Source organism: Embiotoca jacksoni, unplaced genomic scaffold, assembly GCF_022577435.1.
Source record: "Embiotoca jacksoni isolate LCO1_2020_lvr unplaced genomic scaffold, fEmbJac1.0.p SCAF_77, whole genome shotgun sequence".
Lineage (NCBI taxonomy): Eukaryota > Metazoa > Chordata > Actinopteri > Embiotocidae > Embiotoca > Embiotoca jacksoni.
Window position 1 is genome coordinate 560,001 of NW_027185433.1, and position 15,091 is coordinate 575,091.

The window sequence follows — 15,091 nt, forward strand, 5'->3', positions numbered from 1 at the left end:
TTTTCTCGTTTATCTCGGTATTTATTTATTTATTTTAAAGTCTCTGTGGTCTGAAAAAAAACAACAACCTTCAGGCCTTTTTTTTTAATTTTTTTTTTACTAAATATTCTTTTTCTTCACAGTTCATTTCCAAGGGAGAGTTTTTTCCCGACGCTTCCCTTCAGGTCGGACCTGAGGTGTTGGGTTTTATTTTCTAGGCGTTTTAAATCCTGCAGTATGTTTCACGTCGTTTAAAGGGCGTCATAACCCGATATATGTGCACAGCTTGTTTTCAGTTAGAAAAATGAGGCAGATTATTATTTCATTTTGCTGTTTCTGTCCATTTTTTCAAGATGAGATAAGATAAAGACTTTATTAATCCCACAGTGGGGAAGTTTAGTCGCCACAGCAGCATAGAAACAGTTAGAGAAAAAAAAAGATGCACACAATGAAAAAAATTACAAATACGTATACAATTAAATAATCTAGATGAGACATTTGTTTTTAGAACAAGTAAGATCATTGAATAAATACACACGCATGCTATACACAAAACATAAAAAAGTATAAAAATGGTAAATAAATAATACATTACAAAAATGTAAATAAAATAAATTTCAATATACCAATGCATTATACATGTAAAAACTATTAAAGACAGATTTATCTACGTCCTCTGTTTGGTGTCAGTGTTTTTTTCTTGTTTGAGTTTGTTTGTTTTGTGGTTTTCATATTTATTACGAAAGAGTTAAATGTTTCCCCGGATAAATTCCCAGAAGCGTTTTTTATTTTGATCTGTATTTACCTAATATGCCAAATAAAAACCAAATTGAATTGAATCAAATGATCAAATTGGGAGATCGCAGCTGATATTCAGAGTGTTGAAGGGGTTTGTGGGAATAGGCTCCGCCCCTTCGGTCTAATTTTGAACTAATTTAGTTTTACGACCTCTATTTTTTTTATTCTGTCATTCTTATTGTTTTGCCCCGTATCATATGCTGCTGTAGAGAAAACAAATGTCCCCTTGTGGGATTAATAAAGTATTTATGTATCTATCTAATCTGTCTATCTATCATCTAAAGTCAGAATTAATCGGTTTAATCTCCGACGGTTGAAGTCCAGCTGCTCTGCGGAGGATAAATATAACCGACTCGGCCCCTTCAGACACGGGAGTAAACTTTGTTTGGATTTTTCTCAGTGCTGCGTTGACATAGCGGGAGAGAGGGGTCAAAGGTCGCCAGCAAGCGTCAGATGAACGAATGAATGAATGAATGAATGAATGAATGAATGAATGAATGAATGAATGAGGTTCCTTCTGGTCTGTTTTGTGTTTTGTGTTTTTGATCCCAGAGAATGAGGATGAGATCATTTTTTTTTTATTCTATTTAAAACAAAAATTGGATTAAAAACAAATGATGGTAATTGTAGAAATACACTGAAGTCTAAAAATGGTTAAAACTGCAACAACCAAACAATTAACAAATTAGCAGTTTAACTAAAAAATATAGCGGCTGGATTTTTTGTTAGATGAATATTTTTCTAGGCAGTTTTTAGTAAAAAGACAAAGACAAACCTTTGATGTTTCCAGCTTTGGGATTTTCTGCTTCTCTTTCTCACGCTAGTAAAATAAAGCATCTTTGAGTTTTGGACTTTTTTTGTCATTAAAAAAAAAAAAAAAAAAAATGAAGACGTCATTTTGAATTTTAACACTTTTTTTTTTTTTTTTTTTTTTTACATGTTATAAACAAAATTCTTATTGACTAATCAGCAAAATAATTATTGGTTGCAGCTCTACAACGTGCAGTAAAAGTAATAATGCCACAAATTTAAAAAGTCCTAACTATAATAATAATCACTATATTATTAAAACTTAAAAGATTGAACACTTTTCTGCAGATATTTCTACAAAAGAGATTTCACAGAACATGTTTAAATTTAATGATGAAAATAAGTGTTTTAAAAGACTTCAATTTTCTGAACCTTTTAAGTATAATTAACTTATAAAAAGGTGGTTTTATGAGTCTTGTGTGAAATAGGACTTAATATTGAATGTACCAGGTTTGTTTTCTACCTGTCCGGTTATTATTTCACAACATACCGACTTCTATGAACGAACGTTTGCTCGTCTTCTGCTTCTGCAACATGTTTTTTCTTCGGGATTTCACGGCAGGCGGATGAAAACAAAACGACGGCGTCTGTTCGGCGTCCTTCAAAAAGGCCGAGAGCAGGAAGCCGATACAATAAAATAAAAATATAAAGCCTTTAAAGTGTTCACGCTCGAAACGAACTGTAAAACGGAACAAATTTTCTGATTATTTTAACGTAATGAATCCTCGAAGCTTCACAACAGATAAAAACGGTTTTCGGCATGTTAATCTTCTGCTTCACAAACAAACCGTTTCTCAGCTTTCTGATTCATTTCTATTCATTTAAAGAAAAAAGAAAAGTGTCCCTTGTTTTACCAACAAAACAAATAAATCACAGTCACTATTCAAAAATAAGACGCGAGATCTGTTAACAGCTTCGGTTTGTTTTTTTTCTTCTCTATTAAGATTCAGCTGCTCGTTTATTTAATTCTGTGGAATAACAAACTGAAGAAGCCCAAAAGTCTTCTTAATGGATGTTTAAAAAAAACCAACAAAACTCAAAATCGGTATCGCAACTTAGCTTTAGCTAAACTTAGCCGCAGGTATCTCAGCAGCTAGCTTTCATTTGATATAACGCTCTGACTTTAGCTGTGCAGTTAGCATTTTTCTATTAGCCGTGTAGTTGGTGTCGTTCTACGTCTTCAGTTGTGCACTTAGCGTCTTTCTACGTCAGCTAGCATCTTTTAATGCCTTTAGCCGTGTTGTTAGCATTTTTGTCGACCTGCGACTTAATTTTTGCAATTGCTGCAAATTTAAGATTTCAGCAGAATGTTTTCTACAAGCTACGGCAGACGTTAGAGAGTCACATCAATCATCTTTAAACCAGACGTTAGATCCTATCGTTGGTGTGTGTGTGTGTGTGTGTGTGTGTGTGTGTGTGTGTGTGTGTGTGTGTGTGGGGGGGGTGTAGCTCTGATTTAGCATCCAGCTCCATTAGCCGTGTTTGTTTGTGTAATTGAGTCCATCTATTAGCCCTCTCGGTCATTACCACGACGATCTGAGGCTCCAACCGTCGCTCCATCAAACCGTTATTTCATTAGAGCCGAACGCCGTTCATCACGCGTCCTCGGTTGGCGGTTGATTTGTGTTTTTTTTTTTTTTTTATTGAACGGATCAAGCTGATGGAAACCAGAGGCGCCGACTCATCCAAACTGGTCTGACCCGGAGCGGTTTCAGCGGCTTCACGCTCCAGTTAAACAAAACGTCTTCGAGAGGCTGACGGGGACGTGAATGTGAGATCAACATCGACTGTCGGCACGTTGCGGGTTTTTAAATGAACTCCAGCAGAGGTCAAAACAGAGGAAATAATCAGTAATCTGAGGAAACGCTAGATATCGTGTAAATATTTCAAGAGTCAACAAAATCTACAACAAACTAAAATCTAAAGTTCACGAACTTTAAACGGGAGACGCCGGCCTCTGATTGGTCGAGGACTGATTTTTGATCTGTTTATGTTTAGATGCGTTTTTGTTGTACTGGTTTTGAACCAGGTTTTAGATGACTTTTAGATGGACTATGGGTTCGTCCTGAACTGGTTTAAGACTTTGTTTTGAACTGGGTTTGGACTTGTTTTGTTTTTTTTACCGATTTTGGACTGTTTTTTTGGACTTGTTTTTTTAACCAGGTCCGAGACAACTTTTAGAGTGACCTTGCACTAGCTTTAGGCTTGGTTTTTACCTCCTTTTAAACCTGGTTTTGGACCAATTTTGCACTGATTTTAGACCTGGTTTCTGACTTGGTTTAGGACTGATTTAGAACTGGTTTTGGACTGATTTTGGACCTGGTTGCGGATGCGGTATTGACTTTGGACTAGTTTTGAGTTGGTTTTGGACTAAATTTAGACTTGGTTTCAGACTTGGTTTAGAACTGGTTGACGACCAGTTTTGGACTTGGTTTTAGACTCATTTTAACCCGGTTTCAGACTTGGTGTAGGACTTAACCTCGTTTCAGACGTGGTTTTGAACCCTGTTTCGGACGAGTTTCAGATGGACTTTGAACTCATCTTTAAACCGGTTTCAGACTTGGTAGACGGTGTGAACGTGTGACTCTGATCTGATGGTGTAGATCTTCTGTGTCTCGGGTTGAACGTGTGTGTGTGTGAATCATCCACCTTTTACAATCTGAGGATTCTCTGCAGCGACATCCAGGTTCGAGGCATCGTCTGTTGTCATGGCAACCACTTTGTGCTGCAACCAGTGAAGGATCAGACCGCTGGCACGTCGTTCTGGTTCCCATGTGAAACGAGCTTCTCATAAAACTAAAGTCTGCGTCGGACAACCACAGCTCTCAGAAGGATCAACAACTTATCAGCTATAAACATGTGAAATTATGAGTTCATAAGAGATGCTCGTGTTTTTTAACTCATAAAAATATCTTTAAAACACCCCTTCTGTTTTTATTCCAGCGTCATGTGGACATTAAAACCAGGACTTTATACAATAAGAAGTGTGGGAACCAGGAAATGTCAAATTCAGAGTTTGATTCATATTTTGCTAGTTTCTTGTATAATAAACCCTCAAATTGGAAATTATATATCTACATGTAGATATATACATATATCTACATATATATATATATATATACTTTTATTTTGTGCGACCAACAGATGAAAGAAATCCACAAACAATCATCCAGTTAAAATAGTTCCTGTTAAATTTGTAGGATTTTTATTTAATGTATTGTAGAGAAACAGACTCTTCTTCATCTTGTCAGAAAAGGCGCTAACGTTGTCCGCCCCCCCCCCCCCCCCCCCCCCCCCCCCCACACACACACATCAGATGACCAGTGTGTGGTTGTGTGTAGCTGCGAGTGTGTAATCATCCATTCCCCACGTCTCTTATTCACCTCCAGGTCTTCAAGTCTTCTTCTTCAGCAGCGTCGGAGCTCCGGTTTACAGACGGACAGTGAAGTGCTCGCACGCCGGTGGGGGTGGGGGTGGGGTGGGGGGGGGCGACAACGTTAGCGCCTTTAGCTGTTAACGGCGCCGTCAGAAGCTTCCAGCGGTTTGTAATTACAGAGGAGGAGTGAGAGTCGGACGTATTAACTCGCCGTGTGTTTATGTAATTACAGGAAGTGACACAACAATCCGCCCGAATTAGATCAACGACACGTTCCACCGTCGGCGGACGGAGATCAACATCGTCCACTTCACAGCCTCCTTTTGCTTTTCTTCTTTCTTTCTTTTTTTTTTTTTTTTTTAGAACCACAAAAAGCTCGTCTGAGTTTTCCCCTTCGATAATTTTATATGTGAGAAATTCACATCAGATGTGTCGACGTGTTGTCAGCCTGACGGGACTCTGACAGTAAAAACCTCCACAAACCGGCAGCTTCGTTTGCAGCAGGTTTTAAATCTCGGTGTTTATTTTATCTCTTTTGTTTTTTTTTTGTGTCTTTTTTCATCTTCTGATAATTTGAAATCACTCCAGCGTCTCTTTGTCGTCGTATCTTTGTGATGAAATGATCAATACTTGATAGATGTATTATTCTGTGTTCATGACTGCAGGTGAATCAGATTTTGTTATCTTCAGGACAGACGGTGTCCAGTGAACAGTGAACTATCTGCATGGGTTGCCGTGGTAACGACGTACACGCAGCCTGGCTCTCTGCGGTGGTTTTGAATCTCTTGGTGGTTTTTTTTGTGGTTTTTTTTTGCATGTTGTAGTAATTCAGCGTCTGTTAGAAGTCGTGTCTGGTCTCTTTGTCGTCGCTTCATCTTCATCATCATCATCATCTTCATCATCATCATCATCTTCATCAGCACCAGGACAAGCTTTAGACTTAGGTGTGAACTCCTTTTAAACTTGGTTTTGGACTGATTTTGGACTTGGTTTTAGCCTGGTTTCTGACTTGGTTCTAGACTGGTTCTGACTTGGTTTAAGACTTGATTTTAGATTGGTTTTAACCTGGTTTCTGACTTTGTTCTAGACTGGTTCTGACTTGGTTTTAGACTTGGTTTTAGACCTGGTTCTAGACTGGTTCTGACTTGGTTTTAGACTTGGTTTTAGACCTGGTTTTAACCTGGTTTCTGACTTGGTTTAAGACTTGATTTTAGATTGGTTTTAACCTGGTTTCTGACTTGGTTCTAGACTGGTTCTGACTTGGTTTTAGACTTGGTTTTAGACCTGGTTTTAGACCTGGTTTCAGACGTGGTTTTGAACCCTGTTTCGGGCTAATTTCAGAATGACTTTGAACAGGTTTTTAAACCGGTTTCAGACTCGGTTGACGGTGTGAATGTGTGACAGACTCTGATCTGATTGTGTAGATCTCCCGTGTGTCTGAAGCTTCTCTGCAGCAGCTCCATCTCTCTCTGTGATGGAGACTCTGTGAGGAACTCAGGCTCCAATAAACTCCCCACAAAGACTCTTTGTGCTGCAGCTTCCTGCTGGGAACGACTGCAGGGTGGTCCTACCCCTCAGAGGGTCCGAGAGACACAAGGGGGGACAGACGGAGACATGACCAGGCCTGATAGAGACACAATCAGATTACAGCTGAGGGTAGATTTCGGTTTGTGAACGTCACGAAGCCGCGAGTTTAGATTCTGTCCGTCACCATCTTTGCTAGTTCGGAGCAGGAAGTGACCACATATGGACGAGCTGGGGAGGAGCCAGTGGTTGATCTGACTGATCTGATTGGAAACCATGACGATACTACGTCCCGTCCACCGATAGCTGTAACCTGACTGCACCGCAGGCCTGTCAATCAAACAGACACGCCCCCAAAAACAGGTCTTCTTGAATCTTCTTTTCTAATGAATGAGGGATTATTTTCAGATGGACCTCCAGAAAACTAATAAGAAGGAGTGACTTTAGCTAACAACACCGAGATAACTGATGGACACATTTTATTCACTTTGGATTTGATGAGAGAAGTTGAATGGGAGTCTATGGAGCCGGAGGCTTTTTGGAGCCGACCTCTAGTGGCGCTCGCTGGTATTGCAGCTTTAAGGCACTTCTGAAATCGGCCTCATTTTTCAGACCTGGAAGCTACGAACACTTTTATATTCAGTCTGTGGTTCATGAGTTCAGTCCCGCCCCCGCCCAACGGTTTCGTACAAACATTTGTACACACACATTAACACACACACACAAATCTGTGGTTCAACAGGGTGATGGATGGTTCAGTGAAATCGTAGTACAGTTAGAGAAACTCTATCTATGTCCTCTGTCTGCCCAGCTGTCCACACACACACACACACACACACACACACACACACACACACACACACACACACACACACACACACACACTCACTCACTCACTCACACTCTGGTCCATCTGTCGACCTCTCCTCTCTGGTCTCCCTTCAGCTCAGCAGACTAATTAACTAATGTGCTGATCTTTCACTGCCTCTTTGTGTTTCTGTGTTTCTCTGTCTGTGTGTGTGTGTGTGTGTGTGTGTCTGTGTGTGTGTGTGTGTGTGTGTGTGCGTGTGTGCGTGTCACAGGGTTAATTGTTGGACTCGGCTTCCTGTTCGTCGCTGCTGCCAGAGTAAAAACTTTATTGTCCGTCCTCGGTCTGTGTCTGCGTCTAGTTAGCAACCGTCTCTCTCATGATGCGTTCAGAGTCTGACTGCCTGCAACTAGCTCGTGGTGCTTTCAGGGTGTCTCCCTTTGACTGCCTGCAACTCGCTCATGTGGTCCGTTCAGGGTCTCTCAGTCCGACCGCCTGCGGCTGGTTCTGGTGGTGCGTTCAGGTTCTCTCCCTCCGACCGCCTGCATCTCGTTGTCGTGACGCGTTCAGGGTCTCTCCCTTCCACCACCTGCAGCTTGTTCTTGTGATGCGTTCAGGGTCTCTCCCTCCGACCGCCTGCATCTCGTTGTCGTGACGCGTTCAGGGTCTCTCCCTTCCACCACCTGCAGCTTGTTCTTGTGATGCGTTCAGGGTCTCTCCCTCCGACCGCCTGCATCTCGTTGTCGTGACGCATTCAGGGTCTCTCCGTCCGACTGGTTTTGCGTTAGTGAGTCCGAGATGTTCGTGACTCTTCCACTGAGTTTATTATTGACGTGAACAGAGCGGAGCTCCATGCAGAACTCCATCCACAAAACGTCCCGTTTTGAAGCAGCAGAATGAATCCAGCTCTTTGTTTGCTGCTTCACTGTCTCATGTTCTCTCTTATTGATTAATGCGCCCGAGCTGAACACCAGTAGGCTGATATGAAGCTGCTGCAGTTGAGGGTTCAACTCCCAGCGGGCCGCCCACGCACACCAACACACACACACACACACACACACAGAAACACATGCAGCAGAGATGCGAACGCAGCGACGACGTCCGGCTGCAGAAGCTACAGAACCGACTCCATTTTGTCTTCACGCGGCTGGAGATTAACGTTAAACTGCCGAGGCGGTTACAGCTGTGTGTGTGTGTGTGTGTTGTGTGTGTGTGTGTGTGTGTGTGTGTGTGTGTGTGTTATCAGCGCTGTCAGTCAGAGCAGAGTGAAGTTTCCATCAGTGTTACTGGAGCTGCTGAAGCTTTGTGAGAGAATCAGTGAGAAGACAGACGGAAACAGATCGATACCTCTATCTGCCTCCAACACACACACACACACACACACACACACACACACACACACACACACACGCGGCCTCTGTGTGTGTTTCTGGTAAATAATCCTGTCTGTGGGTTTTGAAGCTCTTCGTCAGGCGAAGCAGCAGGGTGATGATGATGATGAAGATGATGAAGATTCTGTGTGTTGTTGGAGGTTTAAATCACGTGACGTTTGAATATTTAAGCTTCAAAAAGATGTGGTTTTTGTTGGAGGGGGTTGTGTCTTGTTTGATTGACAGGCCTGTGGTGCCAGTCAGGTTACAGCTGGGCGGGACGTAGTGTCGTCAAGGTTTCCAATCAGATGGAGTCAGATCCACCGCTGACTCCTCCTCCTCTTCGTCCTCCTCCTCCTCCCCCAGCTCCTCCAAATATGGTCACTTCCTGCTCCATGGCAGTTGACTGGAGTTTCTCTCTGTCTCGGACGTATTTAAAGCAGCGTTGTATACATCTGGTGAACTTTACCAGCAGCTGAACTGTGTGTGAGCAGCTCCTGTCTGCAGTGCATCATGGGTAATCAGGCAACCGTCACTGAATCGCTGTGAAACCGGAGGGCAACTTAAAATCGAACAGTTTCTCAGGCAGCTTCTGAACTGTGTTTCTCTCCTTGCAGCCATGTACCTGTGAGGCCGACCCTTCATCCGAACTGCAGCCAGCTCTTCTCTCCTCCTCCTCCTCCCCTCCTCTCCTCCTCCATCCCCCCTCCTCCTCCTCCTCTCCCTTCCCACCATGCTCCTCCTCCTCCCCCTCCTCCTCCTCTCCTCCCCCCTCCCCTCCTCCGCCCCGGCCGTCCCTCCCCCTCCCTCCGCCGCGTCCAACCGGGTGGCGTACCGGCCCTTCGACACCTCCCTCACCCACCTGACGGTCCACCGGCGGACCGGCGAGGTTTTCGTCGGCGCCGTCAACCGGGTGCTGAAGCTGTCGGCCAACCTGACGGAGCTGAGGAGTCACATGACCGGACCGGTGGAGGACAACGCCAAGTGTTACCCTCCGCCCAGCGTTAGGGCCTGCGCTCACCGGTCTGTCCTCACCTGTCTGTCTTATCTTCACCTGTCTGTCTGTCTGTCTTCACCTGTCTGTCTGCCTTCACCTATCTGTCTGTTCTCACCTGTCTTATCTTCACCTGTCTTTCTGTCTGTCTTCATCTGTCTTGTCTTCACTTGTCTCCACCTGTCTATCTCCACCTGTCTGTCTCCACCTGTCTTATCTTCACCTGTCTTTCTGTCGGTCTTCACCTGTTTGTCTGTCTTCGCCTGTCTGTCTGTCTTCACCTATCTGTCTGTCTTCACCTGTCTTATCTTCACCTGTCTGTCTTCGGCTGTCTGTGTCCATCTGTCTAACCCTCCCACCTGTCTGTCTTCAGCCTGGAGTCCTCTGACAACGTGAACAAGCTGCTGCTGGTGGATTACACGGGGAACCGTCTGGTGGCGTGCGGCTCCATCTGGCAGGGCGTCTGTCAGTTCCTCAGGCTGGAGGACCTCTTCAAGCTCGGAGAACCGCATCACCGCAAGGAGCACTACCTGTCCGGAGCCAGAGAGGCTGATGGGATGGCAGGTGAGCCGGGAGGGGCGGAGTCAGAGACATCCGAAATCACTCCTGAATCTGGTGGAATTAATTTAGCCTCTTTTTTTTTTTTTTAATTTTTTTTTACCTCCTGAAGGTTTTTTTTTGTTTTTTTTGGTTAAAAAAAACCGTGTCTTAATATCAGCGGTTTCATTTTATTTATTCTGCTGTTTAATATTCGGTTACAAACAGCAGATTTTTATGCTGCTGTCAGATTTTTTTAGTTCATATTCACGTCTGGAAGTAAAAACAAAAGAGCTCCAGCGTTTCAGACGTCAGCCGAGTGACGGCTCGTCAAAATATTTATTTTATTATGAATCAGCTGCTTTTAGTTGAATGAAGACAAAACAGAAGACTGACAGATTTTATAATTTTTTGTTTTTTTTTGTTGACATATTGTCTCCAATCAGACTTCAGATGCGTTTCAATCATTCAGCTTCAAAAACACGAATCTGACACGTTAAACTGATGCAGTTTTTTATTTTTTTATGCCTTTTTTATCGTAGAAGCCTGAGTTAAATAATAAACCTCGTGAAGAAGAAGAAGAAGAAAGACTCGTTTATTAGCGTCAAAGTTTCTGTAGACTGAAAAAAAACCTAAACAAAAAAAATATGACGTAAATAACAAAAAGACAAAGAAATGACAGGTACCAGTAATCTAAATAAACACTAACTTCCATTAAAACCACAGAAGAAGAAGGTTTCGTTAAAGAAGCGCCAGTCAAACCTTAAATGGTGCTAAAATATAACTTTTATGTTCGCTGTCAATCATCTGCTCATAAAACTAACCTGTAACAACGAAGGTTCCTCCCTCTGTCCTCCTTCTGTCCTCCCTCTGTCCTCTGTCCTCCTTCTCCCCTCCCTCTGTCCTCCCTCCCTCCTAACCGTCCCCCTGTCCCTCCAGGCGTGGTGGTCGGCGAGGACGACTGGACGGCCGACCCGAAGAGGAAGAGGCCGGCGAAGGGCAGCAGCCGCCTCTTCATCGGCGCCGCCATCGACGGGAAGTCAGAGTACTTCCCGACGCTGTCCAGCAGGAAGCTGGTGGCGGACGAGGAGAGCGTCAACATGTTCTCGCTGGTCTACCAGGACGAGTTCGTGTCGTCGCAGATCAAGATCCCGTCGGACACGCTGTCGCTCTACCCGGCCTTCGACATCTACTACGTCTACGGCTTCTCCAGCCGCACCTACGTCTACTTCCTGACGCTGCAGCTGGACACGCAGCTGACGCAGATGGACGCCGGCGGCGAGAAGTTCTTCACCTCCAAGATCGTGCGCATGTGCTCCAACGACACCGAGTTCTACTCCTACGTGGAGTTCCCGCTGGGCTGCACCAAGGACGGCGTGGAGTACCGGCTGGTCCAGGCCGCCTACAAGCAGAAGCCGGGCCGGCGACTGGCGCAGGCGCTCGGCCTGTCGGAGGACGACGACGTCCTGTTTGTCGTCTTTTCCCAGGTGACGTAATGCTCTCTCTCCGTCGGTTTCCTTGGTTTCTCTCGGTCCGGTCCGGGCGGGATTCGAACCGGCGACTGGCTCAAGAACTTTTCCTGTTTCTGTTCCCCCCCCCAGGGTCAGAAGAACCGCTCCAACCCGCCCAGAGAGACGGTCCTGTGTCTGTTCACCCTCCACAACATCAACCTGGTCATGAGGGACAGGATCCGCACCTGTTACCGCGGAGAGGGCCGCCTCTCGTTGCCGTGGTTACTCAACAAGGAGCTGCCCTGCATCCACACGGTAAGAGAGAAAACCCACCTGCAGCAGCAGGTTCGCTCTCTGGAAACACACACGCACACGCACGCAGGTTTACGTCGCTTCGGGGGACTCCCGTCCAGCTGAACAAACTTTATTTGGGTTAAAAAATCCAGACAAACTTGTGAACCATCGAGTAGACGGGAGAACCCATCCTTCCCCCTCCCCCCTCTCTCTCTGCAGCGGGGTTATTTCAGGTCGGGGGGTAGATGATGTTCTTATTCATGGCGGTAATGGCCTGCAGTGGTAACCATGGCAACCGGGGCAGGAAGGGAAACCCGCCAGGAGCCGAGTTTCTGGGCCGGGCCTGGATTTGTTTTGGGGGGTGGCGGGGTTGGATTGATTGGATTGGTGTGTGTGTGTGTGTGTGTGTGTGTGTGTGTGTGTGTGTGTGTGTGTGTGTGTGTGGTTTGTGGGGGTCGGGGGTCGGGGCCGGGGTTGCCCATGGCAACCGACCAACCGACAGGCCAATCACAGTCAATCAGCCGCACGCTGATGAAAGTGATGAAATATACGCTAATGACCCGTGTCAGTGTGTGTCACTGTGTGTGTGTGCGTGCGTGTGTGTGTGTGTGTGCGTGCGTGTGTGTGTGTGTGTGCGTGCGTGTGTGTGTGTGTGTTTTCAGGGCAAAGTACAAGAGAGGGAGCGAGGGGGCGGGGCTTACATCCAGGCATTGACCTCCTTCTTTTATCATTAACAGCGGGGAGTGTGTGTGTGTGTGTGTGTGTGTGTGTGTGTGTGTGTGAGTGAGTGAGTGAGTGAGTGAGTGCGTGCGTGTGTTCATGCATTGATTTTTGGATGGTGAAATGACAATGTACATTTCCTTGTTTGTGTGTTTGTGTGTTTCTGTCTTGTTTTTCATTAAGTGTCAGCAGCGGGCTTCCTGTCTGCACGACATATCACAGTATGTCCTGCTGTGTGTGTGTGTGTGTGTGTGTGTGTGTGTGTGTGTGTGCGTGTCTGTAGATGTTTGTGTGGGTAAACTTCCCTCCTCCAGAGTCTGTTTTGAAAGTTCAGGTTCTGATGAATGTTCTGGTTCTTCTCAGTGGTTTTTTTTGTTTTTTTTTGGTCAAAGACACTTCAGCACGTCTCCAGGTGGAATTGAACCAACAACCGTACGATCACTGAGCGCTGTGGAGTTCATCATAAAATAAAAACTAGGTTTATAAAAAATAATCTGCAGGTTTTGGAGAAAGTGGTTTGTGCGTTTCAGATTTTTTCCTCCCCGGCCTGAACCCTCTAATGACAGGGTGTCAGCTAACCTCCGAGTGTGTGTGTGTGTGTGTGTGTGTGTGTGTGTGTGTGTGTGTGTGTGTGTGTGTGTGTGTGTGTGTGCATGCGTGCGTGCGTGTGTGCGTGCGTGCGTGCGTGTGTGTGTGTGTGTGTGTGTGCGCGCGTGTGTGTACGTTTGTGTGTGTGCGTGTGTGTGCGCGCACCCTGTAATAACCGTCTCCTCCCTGTTGCACACACTAAAAAAAAAAATTCAGAAACACGAAGCAGACCTTCAACTCAGTCAGATCACTTTTAAAGATAAAACTGATGACGTGGGTTTTTTTGTGTTACCGGGACGTCTTGTTAAACGCTGGAAAAGGCAAAAATATGAATAACAATGTAAAGTCATAAAAGATTTAAAGGAGAGCGGATGTAAAGTTGAAAAAAAATTAAAAAGATAAAGGCTGTTTTCTAAGTGATTTAGTATTTCGTCTGTGGCTCCGCCCCCTTTCCTCTACGTAGCTATGGTGTGCGGAAAAGTGTGCATCCAAAATACATCTCATACATTTTTTTGACTTCATAAAACATTCCTTCAGATGTTCTTTAACACGTTTATTATCCTGCTGAAAAAAAAATCCCCATCTGTTTATTTGTGCTTTAAATTTTCCTCTCTGGTCTGAATCTGTTTAGACAAACTGACAGTCGGAGGATCAAAAGTTTTGTTGGTTGAAAATGTTTTCCATCTTATTCTGCTACATCAGAAAGAAGAGACGAAAAATGTGTGTGTGTGTATATAAATAGAGTGAAATCAAACCCGGTGTTTGGTTTTCTCTTGACTCTTTCCAGACTTCTGTGTACGTTTTTTTTTGTTGTTGTTGTTCTTCAAGCCGTCTCCGTTACCGATCCGACACCGATCCCTCCGTTAATGGAGCGGGTCGATAACGCTTCCTCTCGTTTTCCATCTTGAAAACCCATTCTGATATGTCGTTGTTAAAAAAAAAAAAAAAAAAAAAAAAAAAAAAAAGTAAAAACAGGGCCAGTCCTGCTTTTTAATAACTCTCTCCCTCCCTCCCTCCTTCCTTCCGGTGTTCCTCAGCCCAAGCAGATCGGAGATGATTTCTGCGGCCTGGTGCTGAACCAGCCGCTCGGAGGCCTGCGGGTGATCGAGGGGAACCCACTGTACGAGGACCGCACCGAGGGGATGGGCGCCGTGGCCGCCTACACCTACGGAGAGCACACCGTGGTGTTCGTGGGCACCCGGAGCGGACAGCTGAAGAAGGTAAGGGATGTGGGGGGGGTTGGAGAGGGACCACGCGGTAGAAACGAGTGTTGAGCTGCTTTTTGTCGTTGTCGGGAGTCTTGCGAGGGAAAATGTCCGCACGAATATTTTAAAATCCGCTGTCGGGTCTTCCACTGCTTTCTGGAGTTTCTGTTTAAGGAGGGAAGACGGAGAGGGACCACGCGGTAGAAACGAGTGTTGAGCTGCTTTTTTCCTTTGTCATTGTCGTGAGTCTGAGAGGGAAAAAAAATGTCCGCATGAATGTTTTAAAACCCGCTGTTGGGTCTTTGACTGCTTTCTAGAGTTTCTGTTTAAGGAGGGGCGGAGAGGGACCACGCGGTGGAGACGAGTGTTGAGCTGCTTTTTTTCCCCGCCGTAAGAAAGGAAGGAAGTCAAATGTCCGCAGGAATGTTTTAGAATCGCTGTTGGGTCTTCGACTGATTTTCAGTTTAAGGAGGGAAGACGGAAAGAAAAATGTTCTTATGCATGTTTAAAATCACCCGAGGCTCTTTTATGTTCTCCAGTTTCGGAGTATAAAGAAAAGAGATTTTTTGTTTTGTTTCACCTGTCGGATCGTCGGCAGGTTTTCCCCGAGTTTTGTCGTCCGTTTACGACAGTTTGG

At 45.0% G+C, this 15,091-nt stretch overlaps 1 protein-coding gene across 1 annotated transcript in view; it reads left to right on the forward strand.

Annotated features, from left to right (window-relative positions):
• plxna3 (plexin A3) overlaps positions 1–15,091 on the forward strand; it is an 80,452-nt gene that overhangs the window by 8,448 nt on the left and 56,913 nt on the right. The window contains 5 exon segments of the mRNA XM_069177717.1: positions 9,283–9,688; positions 10,033–10,223; positions 11,136–11,683; positions 11,798–11,962; positions 14,287–14,469. Of these exon segments, the coding sequence (XP_069033818.1) occupies positions 9,399–9,688; positions 10,033–10,223; positions 11,136–11,683; positions 11,798–11,962; positions 14,287–14,469 (1,377 nt within the window). The 5' untranslated portion in view covers positions 9,283–9,398.